The sequence below is a fragment of the Antechinus flavipes genome, chromosome 6 (genome assembly GCF_016432865.1).
Source record: "Antechinus flavipes isolate AdamAnt ecotype Samford, QLD, Australia chromosome 6, AdamAnt_v2, whole genome shotgun sequence".
NCBI lineage: Eukaryota > Metazoa > Chordata > Mammalia > Dasyuromorphia > Dasyuridae > Antechinus > Antechinus flavipes.
The window spans coordinates 34,943,446-34,965,608 of NC_067403.1; the positions used below are offsets into that span (position 1 = coordinate 34,943,446).

Below are 22,163 nucleotides of genomic sequence, written 5' to 3' on the forward strand. Positions count from 1 at the left end.
AAGAAAACTTGGAAGCTTTGTTTTTTTTTAAAGTCTTGAAAAATGTTAGCTGCTTTTGTGACCGTCTATGTCCACTTTCCTACCATAGGGTAAGTATTTAATACATATCTGATGAAGTGAGTAGAATAATTCATTGAGAAGCCAAGTCTCCAGCAGACTACCCCCTAAAATCTCCCTAACTAATCTTCTCCTTTTTCCCATGTGCTAACTAATTCATTGATGTATCATGCTTAAGAAATATTCACTTGATCTGGCCATCCCCTCTAGCTAGCTTCTTATATCTTGCCTCTCTTTTCACAGTAAATTCCATGAGAAGTCCTATAATCAATGATTCCACTTTTTTAACTTTTTTCATAAGTGTATTATGGCATCTGATCTTATCATTCAATTGCAACTTCACTCGCGGAGTTACCATTGACCCTCTAATTACCAAACCTAATTGTCTTTTCTCAATCATTACTCATTTTTCTGCAATATCTGAGACTGTCAATCACCATCTCTTACTTGACTCTCTCTTCTGTCTAAGTTTTCATGACATATTTCATGCATGTATGCTTATAATATGATAAAAGCACTATCAGCAGCATGTGTTTGATAACAGGAGTGAATTATTTTCCTCCTGTAATATTACTCTATCTTGCTGCCGGATCCAGATGGCTCTGGGAGGAAAGTGAGGCAGGTGATCTTGCCAGCCCTCCCTCACTGAAATCCAATTCACTTGCATGTCATGGCATCTCTTCCCTGATGTCATGGTCTTCTTTGAGAACAAAGGACAAACAACTACAATAATGATTTAAAAGTAGTTAGAGAAAAACTATTGTATAATAAGCTAATGCTGCTAAAAAGAAATGGATTCATTTGTTATTTCATGTTGCTTTGTCACATTAACTCTTTGGCACTTAATAAATTAATCTAGAAACTATTACCTTTAGTTTTAAATTGGCAATGAGCAATACTATCTTTCTAAATAATATATCTCTATTACAGTCAAAATAGCTTTATAACTGTATTCATATAACTTCTGTGTATACCTTGGTAGATAGACTATATTATAGATAGACAAATACATTCTGTTGGCAGATAAAATGCATTCTGCCATTTCAAAAGGAATTTTTTCTATCTTTCTGCTGATTACTGCTGGTATCATATAGAAATGGTTAGAATTTATGTTATATCTTGCAATTTTCTGAAGTTGTTTTGATTTCTTGATTGATTCTCTTGTATTCTCTAAATAAGCCATTAAATCTACAAAAAAAATTTTATTTCTACTTTGACTATGCTTGTATCCTTTCTTATCTTATTTTCCTAACTAGAATTTCTTTGAAATAAGCAAATTGTCATTGTAAAGAAAGCATATATAAATAAAAGCCATTTTCTGAATGCTGACATAGGTTACATCTAAGACAATGACTAAAAATGACATCCTTCAAATAAAGGCTTTATTTATTGAAATTCTAGGAGTTTTATCTTATTAATGAAATCAGATATTAACAGAAAATCTGTATTGAATTGAAGATGTCATTTTTTAATACTAGATCTCAAAATGGGTAAGAAACTATAGATTTCTCGGCCTCTCTGGGCAATGCCAGTATTTAGACCTGATTTTCCAGACAATGTTTGAATCATTGAGTTAATGCTGACTCCAAAGGTCATTTCTTATTCTGCGCATGGCTTACTTCTGAAATGGCCAGGAGGTATTCTCCGTGCAGTCTGTCTTTATCAAAATGAAAGGCAAGAGTTTGTTTTTTTCTAGTTTGCTTTTTCTACCCAAGGAGATATTAGACCTGATCTTACTTGAGTGTGAAGAGTAGATTGTCTTCCTTGTGGAGATGCATTAAATCTCATAAAGCCATTGGGTATCAAGTGAATATGAGCAGTTACTTCTTGAGGAAATACATTCAGCTTCCCAACCTGGCCATTTTGATACAAATGGCAGAGCCAGGATTCTTGGCTTTGGAGAGCTTGCCATTCCATCCGGAGACTTGTTTTTATCTAATTTCTATTATTCTCCTCCTCTGAACTGTTTAAGGAGTCTTAGGAGCTTTTCCAATCATATACTTACCATTAGCAACCACAACAAAAGTATTAAATGAGCACATTTGTGTGTCCTCAATATAGAAATCAAGGCAAGGCACATGACTCAAAAAAGGAGAAGTTATACAAGAGAAATTTAGGTAGGGAAGACAGGAAAAGCCAAACAAGGTGTCAGAATTCTGTAGGAACTTATGTCTTCTCTTTGATTGTGCTTCTGTTACGGAAATGTCCCAATTTGTTTAGCTTTCCGCTGATTAATGCACAGAGGGGGCATCTTGACAATTACATTATTGTATTAGTGGTTTAATCAATTGTGACACAGATTAGCATCCATCATAAGGCTGATGGAGCCCTTTCAAGAATCTGCTTGTGACAAGGTGGCTATTGAATGTGACCTTGAAGAGAGATATGGATGTATATCTATGTAGGTATATGTACCAACATGTATGTGTGTAAATATTAATAGAATCCAAATCAATGGAAAAATCATGATGTCATTTTCCATGTGCCAGATGAAAATGAGTGAGTTAGTATTGTGTGAAATTGACAGGAAGACCCCCATTCCAGCCTTATCTTTGCCACATCCTCACAGCAAGACCCTAAGCAAGAAGTTCCTTGTGTCCTCACGTTGCCAATCATCCCTCAAGTAACATAAATTACAAAGAAGGTACTGCTCTTCTTTAATAGAGGAAGCTTCTTCTTGGCAGTTCTTCTATTGCTGAAATCACAGGACTGATCCAAAATAACTACATAAAGTGCTTAAGAACAGTTAGTGGAGAAATTTATTGACATCAGTAAACTACAATGGATGGTTATAGTCACAATTTGATATGGCCTTTCTTATCAGACAAGTTTCTTTTCAGAATGTGCAGATATTCATGATACAGAAAAATTAAATGTTAAATAAGTAGCCCCACAAGATCACAGCTTATTAAACCACTTCAAAATCTGTTAACATAAGCATTTTCTTCATTCCAATCAGTGGAAAATTCATTATATGTCATTTCTCCCATAAAGGTGCTCAAACAACAGAGGCAATGTGGTATAGTAGTGAGAGCTCTGAATTTGGAATCAGAGGGACTGGGTTCAAATACATCCTCTCCTTTGATATATTTTGAGCAAATGTACTTATCTTTCTGAGTCTAAAATTTAAAACGAGGGATTGAAATAAACATTCCTTTTAGCTCTGAATTGCATGAAGCTAAACAAGTTTAAGTTTCTAAAATAACCAGATTTTTGAATCTATTTCTCTTTCTCTTTGATACTTCTGTATGTGTATGCATGTATGTATATGAGTGAATTCATGAACAGGATGTTATTTTAACTGTAAGAGTTTTCTTCATTGCTATATTAGGTCAGAGTCTACAGTGAAGGGACTGGAGAGGAAGTTTCTGGTAGATTTTCTATTTAAGGAGAATTAGACAGCTGTAATAAGCAGACTCATAAAATCTTAGAATTAAAAGACCTCAGAGATCATTTCATCCACTCCTCACCCAAAAGTTTGACCAATGGCCTTCAAATATGGTCACTCAGTCTCCTTGGCTTCTGATCATTCTAATAATACAGTTTTCCTTTCTGATGACTAATTTGGGAAAAATTTGTGATAAATAAAAAAACTATTACTTTGTAATGGTCATCCCGTGGTCCAAGATCTGCCCTCTACAATCAGTGAGATGTCACTGAGGTTGCTGATGGTTTGAAAAAACAAACTTCAATGCTTTGTTCATTACAGAGTGGAACAGGCTTTACATTTTTAAAGATTGAAAAGAATAATATGGATTTTTAAGGTCAAAGCATAAAGCTATACTTCATCAAGCAATTTCATATGGTGTGAAATAGATTTAGTCAAATAATGCTCCATATACAATAGCATGAAGAATAAGCATCATCTCATACATTATAAAATTGTGCTACTAAAAATGTGTGCTTATTTTCTAAAAGGAGAAAATTATAGTCAGTTTTCTGTGGTCACTATTCTACTCAGGTATGAGTTCTTTAGAGAAAAAGGTCATATTTTAATCACTTCATATGCCAACGGAAAAGTTAGCTGTTTTAGCCACCAGAGATAAATATACATTTAAGATGTTTTATTTTATGTTTCTAAATGTAACAGAAAACTCCCCTACTGTCACAGGTCACAGTGTGCTTCGTCTCTTCAAAGAAATAATGGTTGAATTTCTAGATTGGCTATTAAATATGCTTCTTTTCCACTTTTCACCCTCTTTTTGTTATCAGAGCTTTCAGAAGGGCATTTTCATCTTCAGTTATAGCAATTCAGTTTTACTTTGAATCTCTACGCTCATCCCAGTCTTATTTCCTTGGATTTTGGTTGTCAAATTAGAAAATATAAGACAAACTTGATAGATGCTATCTGATTCTGATACTAAGTGACCCAAATCTCACTCTATAAGACCTCAGATCTAGTGGACCTTTGGCTCTAATTGGCCATATGTTCTTAACTTCCAATTTGGGACACACACATCTACCAGTGGCCATTCATTCTTTTAATAGGCCAACCTGGACAAACATAAGATTTGAGGCTGCAGAGAACTTGGAGGGAGTTGGATATAAATAAAAGCTGAGATTAATGATGACAAGGATGGAGTTTCAACAGTGAAATCAATGTCTGGTGGAAGAAAGATTAAATCTATTTTACTTGACTCCAAAGGGCAGAAGTGAGAATAATGGGTGGAAAGTAGAGAAGTGGATTTTAAGTGAACATAAAGAAACATTTTCTAATAATTACATATGACTAAAATTGAATGAACTATTTTAGAGTACTAATTTCTCTGTCATTGAAGGCCTGCAAGCGGAGATTGAATGACCACTTCTCTGGGATATTATTTTTCAAATTAAAATCCTTTTACTATGCACTCCTCCATGCAACATGCCAGGGTACAGAAATGCTTAATTATTTTGTGGCAATACTGAACTCCCTATAGAGTTCCAGATACCAATGTACTTATGTTTTAAACATCACACCCAAAGGACATACCTCTCATCTAAAGTGAACAAAAACAATGAAGCACAGGCTGTACCAAATGCATCTCTGCCTCAAAAATACATTATTCATTTTGACTTTGATGATGAGAAGATTAATAACATAACAAAAGCTTTTCAAGTTTGTGATTTACAAAGAAGAATGGAAGATTAATCTGAGGGGTGTTGAAGTTCATTTTAATTCCACAAATTAGGAAACACTTTGCATTTCATGCAGGTGAAGGTAAGCATTCTGAATTCCTGGAATGTTCACGCTGAATAATATGTCAAAAACTATCCTTATTACAGATAGATCAATGGGGCCTTTAACTTCTTTATTGGACCTACTGAACTTCAATGAGATGTTTACCAATCACATCCTATTTTCATGCTTCCTCGTAGTGAGGTGATTATCCCAGGTGCTTAAAAACTCTCTCAGTAAAAATCAAGTGCTGGAATATTTCTGCCATCTTAGCACTGACCCATCTAAGTTCCCAGGAATTCATGACCAGAGGGTTGTTCCTTAGGTTAACTTGAAAACAATTAAGACTAGCTATTACATTATGGAAGGGTTACAATCTGCATCAGTGAAAGAATTATTCCTCCAATAAAATAGTCTTTTGAAGATGAAAACAAATAATTAAATGTCATGAGTTCTATGGATGACTCATATGCTAGGATTTGAATCATATCTATGGTGAAACCCACCTGAAGTAGGTTTCCAAGATCATCAAATTCTCATAAAAATAGCCATAGAGCGTTACTCCCAAATGGAGAAGTTTGAAACAAAGTACAAAAACCAATGTTACTCAAATATATGCATTTATATGTGCCCCAGTTGCTTCTGAAAAAAAAAGTATTTTATGAATGTGTATGTGTGTATATATGTGTATACATACACACACTCATATATATGTACATATATATTTATATAGCACGTATATGTGTGTATTTAAATGTAGTCATGCTATTTGCCACCTGTGCTCCATTTAGTCTACTGTGCTCCGTGTACTTCTCCATCTCAATACTAGCACATGGCAATAGAAATCCCATATAAATTTCTAAAGGTAGTTTAGAACCTCAAAGTCATAGAATAATAGAGTTGTGCAGTTGAAAAGAACATTGTGAAATCCAGTCCTCAACATGATATAAAAATGTCCTCTACAACATTTTCAATGACATACGTAGTCATCTAATTCATACTGGAATATCTCCAGTGTTAGGAAACTCAAAATCATATAGGATATGATCTTCCATTTGACAGCTCTAATCATTAAAATCTCCAATGCTCTAGGGATTTACAGTTAGTCAAATTCTGTCTAGTAAGATCAGGTAAATCCAGTCAGACCTTTTTTGTTTGTTTGTTTTCCTTATGATTATTGTTCATAAGCTCAAATGTTTCTTATTTAACTTGATTTGGAGTATTCTTAACCTACTCTCATCCCCTCACCTTAAACTTGTTAATATCCTTTATTTTTTCATCATAACCATTATTTTCATCCTTTTCCATTTCAACATTATCCATTTTGAGCTGGGAAGAACTTGGAGAAATATTTACTACAATTCTCTCAGTAAACAAATGAATAAATAGAGGTCCTAGGAAGTTAAGTGAGTTTTCTCAGGATTCACCAGGTACTTTTAAATACGGTAACCGAAGCTGAACAGAATACATCAGATTGATCTAAATGGAGCAAAGTAGACTGATTTGGACACTAGAACTTCCATCATTGATTGCTACCTAAGGTTTTGTGGCTACTGGATTATAATGTACCTATGATCCATTAATCCCTAAAATTTATGGAAGAACAGCCAAAGTAAATTTTTTGACTAATGGATTTTACTGAGAAGAAATGATCTGTAAAGAATGGCTAAAATACAAAGGAAAATGATTTTTAAAAGAAAAAAGCTTACGGAATATTATTGTTCTATAAGAAATGACAAGCAGGATGAATATAGAGAGGACTGGCGAGACTTACATGAACTGATGCTGAGTGAAATGAGCAGGACCAGGAGATCATTATATATCTCAACAACAATACTGCATGAGGATGTATTCTGATGGAAGTGGATCTCTTCGAGAAAGAAAGATCTAACTCAGTTTCAATTGATCAAGGATGGACAGAAGCAGCTACACCCAAAGAAAGAACACTGGGAAATGAATGTAAACTGCATTTTTGTTTTTCTTCCCAGGTTATTTCTACCTTCTGAATCCAATTCTCCCTGTGCAACAAAAGAACTGTTCACTTCTACACACATATATTGTATCTAGGATATACAGTGACATATTTAACCTGTATAGGATGCTTGTCATCTGGGGGAGGGGGTGGAGGGAGGGAGGGGAAAAATCGGAACAGAAGCGAGTGCAAGGGATAATGTAAAAAATTACCCAGATATGGGTTCTGTCAATAAAAAATTATTTAAAAAAAAAAAAAAGAAAAAAGCTTAAGAGAAAAATAATATTAAGATAGTCATTCCATCTCTTTATATCTATAAAGTTAGAGTTAGAAAAGACCTTGAAAGCACCAAGTCCCCTCCATTCATTTTACAGATGAAGAAATAGACATAGAGAAGTTAAATGATGTGACCAAAGCCTCTCACCCAATAAATGATGGAAGCAGCATTTTAATCCAGATCTTTCTGATTCTACCTCTAGCCCCCTAGCTGTAACACTAAATTATCTCACAAGCTAATATGATGTTTTGTTTATGTACATTTTCCCTAAACATTTGCTATGTGTCTTTTTTTACAAGCAAAAAAAGTTTATCTACACTTTGGGGGCTTCCTTCCAATATGCTTTCTTGCTTATACCATCTATTAGATGCAAATAAGTGACAGCAAATGTCCTTCACTGAAAATTAGAAATACTGCATTAAGTATAATCTAGAGAATTACAAGCTGTTTATGAATGCAGAGTTGACTGTATTGTATAATTTATTAATCCTGACTTTCCCCTTAATCAAGAATGACCATGTCAGCAGTGTTATGAGCAATGGCAAAAAATTTGAAAAAAAGAACCACATAATGGATTCCTTCCAGTCAGGGAATATATTTCAAGGGGAGGAAACTTGAATTTATGAATGGATTCCTTTTACATAATTTTATTTCTCCATTTTGAAATTCAGATTCTAATGTTACAACTTCCTTTTCACCTGTCACTTCTATCAAAAATGTATACATTTTTGTTCTCAATTTGCCTTTCTCTCAAGGACTTCAGGGTCCTCATTCAGCTGTAACTAGAATAATCAGTGATGAACAGAGTCATGAAAAGTATGTGCATATGTATTCATCACTGAGCTGTCCTTATTATTATATTTCAATCTATTCTAGTTTCCTGAATGGCTGATTATTATTGAAACTTCAGCTTTAAATTTTTTTCCTTATAATTAAAGGTATTTGCCCTCATTAGAATGCTAATAAATTGAAGGACATGAGAATATAAATAGGAGACAAAAGAAATCTACAAATGAGAGAAAAAGAAGGAAAGGTGCTTTTAAGGAAATAATGAAAGGAAAAAGCTGCAGAGATTGGGCAGAGAGGAAGAATGTAGAAATGGTAAATCCTAGGAGAATAAGGTAAAAAAAATAAATGAGCTTCCTTCCTTCCTAACCATATTCACCCTCTGCTCTGGTTTTTCATCTTTGCTATCTGTGTGACCTGGAGTAAGACATTTAACTTCCCCAAACCTCAGTGTCCTCATCAGTAAAATAGTCTTTACATTTTCTGCTTTATTGGTTTGTTGTAAGGAAAGTGCTTTGTAAACCTTAAAATGCTAATGAAAAGTCAGTTATCACCAACCTCCAGAAGACTGTTGTGATAATCAAATTAAAGAAAGTATAGGGAGGTTTTTTTTTTTTTCAATTATAAAAGATTGTTGAATGTTTAGTGATATCATCAAGGAGATAGCTAGAAAATGAAATGGATCACTCACCAAGAATCAGAATCTGTTTAAATCAACTCTTATAGCAGCACTCTCAAGAAATAAAATAATTAAGAGAAGACCTCCAGTACACTTGATAGATCTGTTATGGAGAATTTTCATTAAAAGACAGATAAGAATGAGCAACAACAAAAAGAGTCACATAGGACCAGGGAAAAAATGGAGGGTTTATCCATGATGATGAAATTACAGCTAGTTTAATGTAGCAAGGTAGCCCCCCTAATCACTGAAATGTCACATTCAGGAATAATTATGATTTATATAAAACCTTAAGATTTATAAACAGAACTTTCTATATGTTGTGTCATCTGATTCCCAACAAGAATACAGTAAGAAAGTTGATCTTATTCTGTCAGGCAGGGAAACTGAGGCATAAAAAGATGTAAGTGCTAGCATGGGGCATTATGACACAATGGAAAGTCAGTTGTCCGTAAACTGGCATTTATTAAGAGCCTGCTCTGTGCCAGGCGCTGTTGCTGGGTTTGGGGTTATTGACAGATTCCATCTTTATTACTAACTTCTCATTTGACCTTTGGAAAATCCCTTAACACTTCTTTATTGGTTTCCCTTTCAAAGATACCTCTTAGCTCTAAATTTATGATTTTATGATCCTAAATGTCACAAGCAGAATGTGATCCCAAGGTCTGACTGACTCTAACATTAGATTACCGTGTCTGACTACAAGTATGTGCCTGCATCAGATGCACTCAGAACCCTGACCCACTAACAGATTTTGGAAAAAGCTTTGCCTAGAGTTTTAAGGCAAAATTTTCATTACATGCCTATTCAATTTAAACTCCACCTGATTTTTAATGGCTCCTTAGTTCATTCCAGCCTAATAGAAATTAGTTCTTTCTAATTATTGCCTATATTTTCTTTGTGGTTCTTTCCCTCTTCTTTTCTATCATTTTCTCTCTTTATAGCTTTTCTGCTTCTAGAGGATGGCTAGAAAAAGAGTCTTTGAAGATATTCTTCCCCTTGTTAATGAAAGCTAGAGGGAAAAGATTTGTTGCTACTTAATTGGAAAAGCAAAATGGAAAGCTCTCATTTTATGGATGAAAAAAAAAAAAAAAAAAAACTAATGGCCAAAGAAGTGATGGCTCAAAATCACAAAGCTATTAAGTGGCAAAATGGAACTAGAAACTGTTTTATGATTCTTAGTCTGGGTGTTTTTTGCTATTTTCATGGAGGGGGGCGGGTAATACAGTGCAAAAAATGCACTTGGCCACTGGGGGAGAACACATGATGATAAAGACAAGCCAGTCAGAACTTTGGCGAGCCTTGTTAACTTTGAAAGCTGCTGATGGCAACGTCCTCTTGACTAATGGAAAAGACTTTGTAAATCCTCTTTCAGCCCTATTTCTCAAATAAGATGAACATCTCAACTTTTCATTACTTTATATATCTTATGTTACACAGTCTTAACGAGAATATTATTTTATTCATTTGTAAAATGAGGATTTTGATACCTACAGAAAAATGAAGAGGATCAAATGAAATATGGTGTAGGAAATATTTTGATAACTTTAAACACTATAAAATGCAGAGGTTTAATCATTACTTCATTAGTGGGCAAATTTATGGTATCAAATTATAACACGATAGAAACAAAGACAACTTTTTAGATGACTTTTCCTCTAACATCCTCCCTTAAAAGATTAGGAAACTAAGCCTAAGTGACTTGGTAAATGACTAAATCAACTACTTGATCGACTAATCCTAAATTAACCATTTGGGTCAAGATTAGAACTCCACACTGATTCTAAATCCAGCACTCTCCCCAAAGTACCATCCTGATGACTAAGTAGGTAACATAGAGAATAGAATGCTAAATGAGGGCACTTGAGGACCTGAGTTCATGTCCAGCCTTAGACACACCTGTGTGATCCTGAGCAAATCATTTAATTTCTATTTGCCTCAGATTACCATAAATTGGAATAATAGTGCTTACCTCTGGAATCTTGGACAATTGAGTCCACAGGATTCAACATTCTACTTCTCTACCACCTAATGGATTCTGGAGAATTAGAACTTCATGCCCATCTCTGTGGAATACAACTTCCCTCACCTCTCTAACTGCTTTATTCCTTCATTAATAAAAAATAGATATAATAATATATTCAATGTCTACTTAATAAGGTTGCAAGGAGGGTAAAGTGAAATAGTATCATGCAAAGCACCTTATAAATTTCCAAGAATTACATAAATGTCAGCTATATTAGTAGCAGAGCTGGAACTAAATCTCCTATCTGTTGACTCCTAGTCATTCTGATTATAATCCAAAATTAATAATAACTCCCAATTGTGTATATACAACGTATAAGTACATTTTTGAGGGGGGTGGACAGAGAAGACATCTATAATCATAATTGCATTGGATAAGTATAGGAAATTCCCATTGTGGAAAAGCTTATCACCAATAAGAAAAACAAGGTCTTTGGAATTTATATTCTCAGAGCATTTTCTGGGACAATATAAAATGACTTCCATAGCTTTGTAGTTAGTACATATCAAAAGCAGGATACATGTGTCAGAGACTCAGAAATTTAAATCCCAGTTCACCCTATACAATATAGTGTGCCACCTCTTCATAGGTTTGTTAAATTTGAATTCTTCACCTCCCTCCACAATGGTCCCATAAAGATTTCTTAATGATCTTAATAGTCTTATTCCAATCCATGTATGATCTTTGATTTGGTTATGTTAAAACAAGAATTATGGTTTTGTACAGGATACAATATGAGTTCAATTGGATCCATTTATATCAATTCTGGCTTTTTGGGTAACCTAAAATCTGCCCAAGATTATAAGTGAGAGATAGGGAAAAATGGTGAGATGACATCATAAGAAGAAGGGCTTGAAAGTAAACAAAGAGAATCCATTCTTTACTAAAAAGTTAATAACTCCTATTTTTATATCACTTCAAGGTTTGCAAAACACTGTCTTAACAATAGCCTCAAAAGCTTGTTAGGTACATCAAGGGGTATTGTCCCTGTTTTACTCCATCGATTTTTCCACTGTATTATGTTGGGTCTTTCCTTATTTTTTTCATAATTAAATCCCCAAAAGTTATCTCTTTGCAACTATGAAGTTAAGCATTTTTTCACCACCAGAAATATCTCATATTTGTTCATTTATTTTGCTGAGGCAAACAGAATTTGAGTGACTAGCTCACAGTCACACAGCCAGTAAGTGTCTGAAGCTAGATTTGAACTCAAGTTTTCAAATCTCCAGATCCAGGAGTTTTGTCCCTTTATAAAAAGATGAACAATATGATAATTCAAGAAGATAATATTTGAGTATTTATTATATGTTCTTGCGGATGCTGAGAGAGAAACCTGTAGATTATTCACATTTCTCTAGTTGAATATATGTGTTGTGTAGGTATACATATGTATATATTTGTATAGCTATATATGATGTAGAAAAATGCTCTGGAATATATTCATTTTGATAACATCAAAAAGTAGAAGTTCCATATATGTCCTTTTCAGTAATGGCCAATATCAAGATCTTCTTGAAGCACAAGTGATAAGACTGACAATGCAATAGCAGTTTTATGCCAAGAAATTATCCATCTCATTTTTGTGGAGGATCCTATGAGCAGAACGTTCCTAAATACTGTGAGGAAAACTCTGCTCCTATGCCTGTGAGTGATTTTTTAGGAGAGAACAGGAGAGAAGTGAAAACATACCAAGGCAGACATAGATGCTCTGAGCCCCATGACTGTATAGAAGACATTCAATTAAATTGTCAAGGCTACCTTCTGGAAAAGAAAAAAAGATTTCCCTGCTAAAAAGTCTTTAAACTTCCTAAATATGTAAATTAAACCCTGCCCATGCCTTTGAATTGTTATTTCACCCACATTCCTTTGAAATTATTTTAAATTCAAAGACTTCATCAAAATTATCTAATCTCTCCAATAATACAGCCTTTTGCCAACCCACATAGTGAAATAGACCCAAGAGAAGACCATGAAACGGGTGACTCGAACCTATTTCAGCCATTTCTTTCTATTCGCTCACTCCTCATAAAATTCAGTCACCTTTTATAAGGCCTTGGGTGCAAAGAAAAATTAGTTGACTGAGTCCATGTCTGATTTGTCAAGGGCCAGAGTGTCCAGATTTGACATTCAGTATCATTGCTGAATATGGTAAATTTATACCAACAGTGCAACCCAGGGCGAGCTGTCTTTCCATGTTTTGCTATTTTTAGGTTCCAACTACAACAGCTATTCATATATTTGTACATCTTACCACCTATATAAGTGCACACTCTAAAATCAGTCTATCTTCTAGAAAGAGTCAGTGTGGTATAGTCAATGGAACCCTTGGAATCAGGAAACTCAGGATATAAGTTCTGTTTCTGACATATCCTAGCTGTGTGACCCTAGGAAAGTCAAGTCCGTTCTCTGTTTGCTTCTCTCTATGAAACTATATTAGACCTACTTGGAGATCTACACTGGTGGAAAGAATTTCCATCCTGGCACTTGTCCACGCTGATTGAAAAGAGATAGACTTGATCGCTTCCTGAGAATTCAACACTGGGGAAACCAGATGCTCAAGTCTTGCCGTAGTTAGGACATTCACTTCATTTGATAAATTCAAGTATTTCTCTGCTCAGAAAGCAATTCTTCACACTAATTGTCATAAGATGGTGATAGGGCAATACATTCATTGCCTGGATGAGTTTAAAGGTGTGCTCTTTTCAGAAGAAATACTTTTCCTGACAAATGTGCTGTATTTTTATTCATGGCAGGTATGAAGGGGCTGAGATCTACCTCAGTGGAGGGAATACCCACATCAGTGAGATCACAGATTCACTGGAGCACCAAAGAATTTCCTAGCTGATGCAATCACATCTTGGTTGCTCCAATGAGGAGTAAACGTGTTGTTTTTCCCCCATGTGCACTGGTGCATCAGGGAATTTTTTTTTCAGCTAGTCACTATATATGTTTATGTTTTTCCCTACATTGGTCTAACAGGAGAAATCCTTTTCTCACAGGCACTAAGAAGTTTCTGAAAGGTCACTGCATGTGATTTCACATATACGCATCTGGTTAAGGGGAATCCCACCAGAAACACTATGAATATTTCTAAAACGCCAATACCCATTTTCAGATTTCAGTGAATGACAGCCCGGTGCCCCTTGTCGAAACTTCCCAAGGGGGCTTTTGAACAATTAAGCTTTGATTTTCTTCTAAATTTAACATACGTTTCTTCTATATTGCCATTTGGGAAAGGGGAAGAAATCATTTTCTTTTCACTGAGGAGTTAATTCTCTCAGTAATTGGCATATATATATATGATGTATGCATAAATATATTACACGTATAGCATTAAAGAACATATACAAAGCTTTCATTTCAAGAGAAAGGAATGGTTTTGCTTTTTTAAAAAAGTTTAAAAGGTACCCTGCACTAAGTGCATTATTGTTAAGGAAACTACTACATAGCAGCAAAAAAAGAAAACAAAAACACTACATTAGACTTTCAGATTTCTTCATAGGGTCCTTAGATAAGTAGACCACCCAATAGACCATGTTGAATGCTCCAAATGTGACAGGGAAGAGAATACGGGCGTATTTGTCTATTTTACTCGTGCCAGAGCCTGAAGGTGGTGGAGCCGGGGAAGGTGTGACAGCCGGCGGTTTTGCAGAAGATCCAAAAGTATTGACCTTGGTTTGGACCTGTTTCAGTCTTGATCCAAATGCGGGACGCTTAGCTGGAGAGACGGTGGAGACCAGCTGGGACACATACCCAGTTAACGTGGGAGTGGATGGAGGAGCTGGAGGAGGAGCTCGAGCAGCAGAGATCGTCTCAGCTGCATTCACCCGACTGAATGGGTTGGGACTGGAAGCCAGATAGGATTGTGATGTGGTGCCAGAAGGCCCCTGAGCTTCTGCAGAAGTTCCCGTTGACACGCTTCCAGTCTCCGCTCTGTTGCCAACATCAGCATCAGATGGAGCTGGTACATTGGTTCTTTTTCTCACATTTGAATTGGCATCTGTATTCTGAAAGAGTAAATGGGGGGGAGGGAAAGAAAATCACCATTAGAAATATAATTATTTTAAGCATTTGGACTAATGTCTAGTGGGGTTAAAACTCCTTCAAGTATACCAGATCTTGAAAACAACTCAACTCTAAAACCATTTGCATGGTACTTTAGCTTCATCCAGAAGCTTAAAATATTATTCTAAATTCAAATGAATTTCCATGTACTTCAAGTTGTCAATCAAGGACCTTCTTCTCGATACATTAATTATTTCTATAAATAATTGGACAATGAATGTGAAAGGAACTGGATTAAGCAAGGAATGTGTTTGTTTTTATTTTGAGAGTTCATGCCTTTAGCTGTATAGATTCTGCTTTCATTGTTCTCTTCCATTGAAAAGCATCTCATGTCTGAAATTCTCCAATTAGGCATTGTAAACATTTCAATAATTTTTTTAAGCACAAGGAACATCTGTTTTTATGCACTGAATGACAAAACACTCTTGTGTACTTGTATAACTCCTTCCTTTTGAGAATTAAAAAAGCTTTAATTTTCAAGACCTTTGTATTTCCTTTCATAAGGAGAACATTAAGCTCTATGTTATACATGATACTGGTGCTTTTGGGTGTTTATAGGAGGAGGATTGCCTGGGAGTTAAGAATACTTGGGGTATTTGGATATAGCAGGGGCGTATTAGAGCCAGCTCCAACCAGGCTGGTAAGTACTTACAGGAAATTTTATGAGTGTTGATACCTGAAAGTGGTGGAAAAAATGCCAATAATGTCAATTGAACTTAAAAGTGTATCAAAAAAATGGTTGTTAAACATTCGCCAACATACTGCTGCTTTCCAAGTCTTCTGAAATGTGCCATCTCAGAGACCACTGGGGAATCACTTAATCTTTCAGATTAATGTTCACCTGAATTTCCTGAAGGAAATATGTATAAATGGCATTCCCCACCCGATATCTCAGGTTCATTGAGTAGAACCACAAACCCACAACTATACAAATGTGCACTAAAATTGTACTTGTGAATATATAAATTTTATGATACTTTTTAAAGTAACAAATCAAAATAAAATATTCTTGAGTTTTTGAGAGTATTCCCCCTTCTTACTACTGGAACTTGAGTAAGCGTTCATTCGTCAACCATGATATCAAATATTTGAATCATATCCCTTTATGACATTTCTTATTTGCATCATCAGACTTGGAGAGAATAATTTTAACAATCTGTTAATCAAGTAGAAGTTTTTAAATAAAGCAAGTTTATCTGTTTGGGAGGATTTCTCAGATGGTTTTTTTCTCTGTTGACATATCTTATATCTGCATAAAGTTTAATGATATACAAACTATTAAATTTAAGCTATATGATGTCAAGCACAATAAATTGATATAGAATCAATCAAGCCAATAATTACACATTTATTAAGTGTTTACCATGTGCAAGGTGTTATTCTGTGGACTGGGCATAGGAAAACAAACAAAGACTATCCGGTACCCTCAGAGTTTACATTGGCAGGATGACAACATGCATATAAGTAAATATGTATAAAGTCTATGTAAAATAAGTGCAAAACAACTTGGTGGGAAGGGATTACCAGCTAGAGGAATCAGGAAAGGACTCAAGCAGGGAGCCTTTCTTGAGCTGAACTTTGGAGGAAAGAAGGATTCTGATAAACCAAAAATTATTTCTATTGTAGAATGAATTGTGATTTTTGTCATCCTGATTATTATGCTGAAGTAATATTAAATCTCTATATATACATATATATATTTATACATGTACACATAATATACATATGTATATTATATATATAATATATGTATATATGTATAATATATAATAATATATGTATAAATATGTATATATGTATTTATCACTAAGACATAAAGGAGGAATGGAAAGAGCAGCTCAGAAGTGAGATAGACATATTAGAAAATAAAGAATGGACAAAATACTGATTACAAATAATTGACAACATAAATCATCTGCACTCAAATAATTAAGAGTTGGCTACACAAAGGTTTATTTTGCTTATGAAACTATTTTTGTACTGGGGCCCCCAACAGTCTTAAAGCCCCTTACCAAATTGTGCTACCCAAGTTCGATTTGTATCTCATAGACACAACGTGTTGTGATTCCAAGGTCACTGGGTGTAGAAAGGGAAAGTTCTAAATTTGGAACCAAATGAGACTCTGGGAGGGAGGAGAAACATTCTTCATGTCAGCCTACGGTAATTTTCCAAGCAGGTTGCAGTTGAACTAATGAGAAGACATAGTCTAACATATGGCAGGCACCTCGATTTGAATGAAGACAATTGAAGTAACAATTGACATCCACCTAAAAGTTGAAGAGCCCATTACTTACCCAGCATTTTTTTTTCCTGCAGAGCACTTACAAACATTGCTAATTAATCCTCACATCTTTAATCCTTCTGTGCCAAAGATATTATTGCTTCCAGTTTATCGAATAAGAAAATTAAGCAGAGAATGACTTGCCCAGGTTACAGCGAGATGATGAGAGTGTGAGGGGAAGGGAAATATGTTCTTTCTGAACCCCATTTAGAATCCCAATTTTTTAATAAAATCTGTTGGTTCCAATTCAGTTCAATACAGTTCAACATTTATTACTGAGTATCTACTTAAGGGCTCACTGTTATTAGGAAGCTTGAATGAAAAACAAGTAAAAAGATGTAGAAACCATACTCTAACCTCAAGGAGCTTATTTACAATTAATTTCTTTAAAATATTAATTAATACACATGATTAACATATATTGTATTACTTGCCATCTAGGAAAGGAGTTAGGGAGAGGAAAAAAACTGGAACACAAGGTTTTACAAGGGTGACTGTTGAAAACTGCACATATTTTGAAAATAAAAAGTTTTAATTAAAATATATTAATTTATAGATAAAGGTTGGGAGAATATGTCTAATCAGCAGTTTGTCTAAAACAAATGTAAAAAATCTTAATGAGCTATAGATTTTAATATCAGTTATCAGCATTATATGGCTGCCAAGAAGACTACTGCAATCTTAGGTGACATTGAGATAAATATAATGACCACAACTATAGGGAGGTAAATATTCTACCTTCATCAAATTATTTCAGAAATACTTTGTCACCACATTTTGCTGCTGCTGCTGTTTAGTCATGTTAGTAATCATGTCCGACAATTTGTAACCCTCCAAACCCCCTACAAGGGGGTTTTCTTGGTAAAGTTACTGCAGTAGTTTGTTATTTCCTTCTGCATTCCATTTTACAGATGAAGAAACTGAGGCAGACAGAATTAAGTTACATGATTAGGGTCCTCCAACTACTAAGTGTCTGAGGCTCGATTTGAACTTGGGAAGATGAACCTTCTTGATTTGGGTTTTGATACTCTATTATTCACTGCACTACCTAGATTCTTCTCACTACATTTTATAAATGAATTATGTCCAGAGAAGCGCAATGAGAATAGTGATGAAACTCAGGAGGCACACCATGGGAGTCAGTTGAAGGCACTGACAAGTTTAGCTAAGAGAAGAAAAGCTGTTTTCAAGTAGGTGAAGGTCTATTTTGTGTTTGGTCCCAGAGGATCAAACTAGTAGTAATGAGTAAAAGATAAAAAAGACACAAATTTACTAACAATTAGTATAAGCCAAGAAATGGGATTGGCTACTTTAAAATATAATATTTTTCCCTTCATCAGAGGTCTTCAAATAAAGTATAATGGCACTTTGTAGAGTAAGATACAAAAACATTTTTTGTGCAGGTGAAAGGATGGGACCCTCTGAGGTGAGATTCCATGAGAACTCCCCATCCTGGATACTTTTTTCATGTACCCTTTCCCTTTTCATCACTTGGTACTTAGATAAATTGTTACTTAAATAAATTTGTAATCTCATTGACACTGGTCTTTCTTAGAATCAAAATATCTAGAAATTAAGGAAAAGGACTTTGGGTAATATATTCCAAGCCCTTTCCTCCCATAGAGAATACTGAAATCCCTTCAAGCCTTTTCATCCTATATAAAATAAATCCACATCTGTCCATAAATTTTCCAAAGAGCTTTTACATAATACACCTGAACCATTCCTCCACCTCTTTTAATATCCACTGTACCAATGTAGCAGTTAAGCTATATCACAAGTACATTGGATTCTCACTACATGAGAATCTATTTATGGACCTCCTTGAAGATGTCTCTTCTACTACTTATCACACAGGGGTCTATGTGATATGGGATAAATGGTAACATAATTAATATCCATATATATATATACATATAGAAAGAGAGAGAGAGAAAGCAAGAGAGAGAGAGAGAGAGAGAGAAAGAGAGAGAGAGAGAGAATAAAGAAAAATAAACTACCTTTAAGCCCTACATATATACTATATCTGTATGCCATGGTGTGTAGGGGAGAATGTATTATGTTACTATTTATTTATATCCCCCATTTATTTTTCCATTTCTATGAAAAGTGGGTCTTTGAATCACCTGCAATATTAAGTCTTATGAGATAGTGATATTCTATGATACCCAGCCATATCATAGAAGTAGGGCTAAAGAAATGAACTTATTGAGCAAGGGAACTCTAGGGTGACTGAACACACTTTGAAATGTTATCTGCCTTAAGTTTTAGTTCCCTGAGGGAACTATCTATTTTAACTCTGATAAAAACATTTTTTGTTCAATTATTTTTCCTAAGGTCAATAGTAATAACATGACAACCCCTTAGTGATGGTTTTTGTGAATATATATGCTTTGACACGGGCTAGGTCTGTCTGCCGCTGCCTTTCCAAAGTCTGTGGCACTTTGTTAGAAGGTGAAGAAACCTTATATTCCTTCCACTCAGAAGTGACACAATATCAGCTTATAGCCATCAAGTGCTAGGATAGCAGTTTCTTTAACATTTCCAAACTACAGATTTCAAGAACCAGATCATTACATCTGGCGGTACACTGTTGTCATCCAAAATTCCACCCCCACACTCAACAGCCAGTCCACTATTCTCAGAGAACTGCTTGGCTCCTAGAAGAAGCTAAATTCTTATATAATTAAAATAACATTGCGCACTCTTCCAAATCTCAAACAGAAATTCTCATTTTAACCAATAACAGTAACTCATTTTTGTAAAGCATGTTAGAATTGACAAGGCATATTCAAAACAGCTATAGATGAGGAAACTGAGAGTAAGACAAATAAACTGAAAACTCAATAATGGGGAAGCTGGGACTTGAATCCATGTGGCCATTTCAGTGGTCTTTTCACTACACTGTTCTGCTTCAAATATAATTCTGCTGATTTGAAAAACAAATAGGCCTCAGAATTTTCAAAAGGATTTATTTCAAAGTCTATTCAACCCAACAAACCTAAGATATGCTTTATTCAACAAACCTATATGCTTTATTAAGGAACCATTCTAGGTGCCAGGGATAAAAAGATGAAAATTAAATAAACCTTGTCCTCAAAGGACTTGAATTATACTGAAGGAATTCCACATACTTATAAGCTATAATATTAAAGATTTGGAGCTGAAAAGAACTTTAGGGGTCATCTACCATAACCTCTTCCCTCAGCCCTACAAGAACAAATATAAAGTAACTTTATTGCTGAAAAAAATACTAATAACAGGGAAGACCAGGAAAATCTCCATACAGAAGTTTTAAGTGGATGTGAACAAAATAATTATGTCAGACATGAGAGACCATTTGTACAAATCTGGATAATTATGATACAGTTTAGAGAAATGATTATTTCCCTCGCATATTAATAATCAATTATTTTTATGATTTAGCCCGCCACCTTAGGAATTGCCCCAACCTTAAGCAGTATTTCTTTTCTCCTGGTTAATTTTAAGTTCCATTAGGGAACTTGCCCTTTCCATCATTAATTGTTAAAATCCCTTTCCTTACTATATACTCTCCCACTCTATTTCATATTTACCATTCCTGGAGTCTCTTTATTTTGTCTGTAAACTCTTCCCCTTAATAAACCTATATTTAGGTTTATTTTATGTTATGTTTATTTTATAAAATGGCCATTGTGAATTCTCCACATCACCAAACCCAACATTTGGTGCCTACCAACTATAACATCATTTGGCTCCCTCAATCACATCACTTATTATGTGCTAGGCACGATACTAAGCACCAGGAAGACAAATAGAAGCAAAAAGAAAGTCCCTCTCTTCAAAGATCTTATATTCTAATGAGAGAAGACAGCACATAAAATGGAAATTTGAATGTAGAGTAGAAAGGATATATTTTACATGGGTGCACGATGGAGAAGTCAGCTCTGATATTAAAAATAACCCCCCAAACTCTCAGACCCCCAGATGGCTTGTCAGGGAGGATATTGCTCTGAAACAAGACCATTCGGTTCTAAGGGATAACTCTTCTAGATCAGGTCATCACCAGGGACTTCAGGTCATGAACACTCAAGAAAATGAATTCGAAGTCACAATGAAATGAGTCTCGTCACTAGAATGACAGTGAATCAGTTTATCCCTCACAATCATCCTACAGTTCAAGATGAAGGAAAGAATTCTAGAGAAAAGGAAAGGCAAGAAATGTGGGTTCCCAGTAATTCTGAGTTTCAGTCAGAGTCAAAGCAGCAGGAATGCTCATTGTGACTGATGGAGAGTGACAAAACCTGTAGGAGCTGACAGTCTTAGTCAAGTCAATATTAAGCATTTATTACGCACTTACCATATACCAATTACTGAAATGAGCAAAAGAATGTTCCTGATCACAAGTTTTCATTCCAATCAGTGAAGATGATGCATAAAAAGAAAGTCACCTACTATCAGGATGGAGAGAGGGAGAGAAGATGTCAAGATGGGAGCTTTCAGATTATCATTGGGAACAATAAGCTGCTCCTTGGAATGGTGAATTTTTTATTTCATTATGTTGATTGTTCTAATAGAGAAAACAATCCTTAGCTTAATCTATGTAATTCTAGTCCATGTCTTTTCATAAATTCTGCATTAAGTATCTACTTTTTCCCATAAGGAAAGGTTTCTTAACCTGAGGTCTAGGTGTATGTGGAGAGATTGCAGTGGTTTTAGGAACTTGGAAAAATTATAACTTGGGAACTTGGGAAAAGTTACATCTTCATTTTTATTAATATATAACTGAAAGTGAGCATCTCCTTCTATTATGAATTAAGAAAAAGTAACATCTAAAGGGATGATAAGCTTGACCAGGCTGCCAAAGGGATCCATAAAAGTGA

General features: G+C 34.9%; 1 protein-coding gene across 1 annotated transcript in view; it reads right to left on the reverse strand.

The window, feature by feature from the left end:
* Positions 1–2,798: 2,798 nt before the first annotated feature.
* GABRA4 (gamma-aminobutyric acid type A receptor subunit alpha4) overlaps positions 2,799–22,163 on the reverse strand; it is a 100,033-nt gene continuing 80,668 nt past the window's right edge. The window contains exon 10 of the mRNA XM_051964173.1: positions 2,799–14,962. Within this exon, the coding sequence (XP_051820133.1) occupies positions 14,429–14,962 (534 nt within the window). The 3' untranslated portion in view covers positions 2,799–14,428. The remainder of the gene's footprint in view (positions 14,963–22,163) is intronic.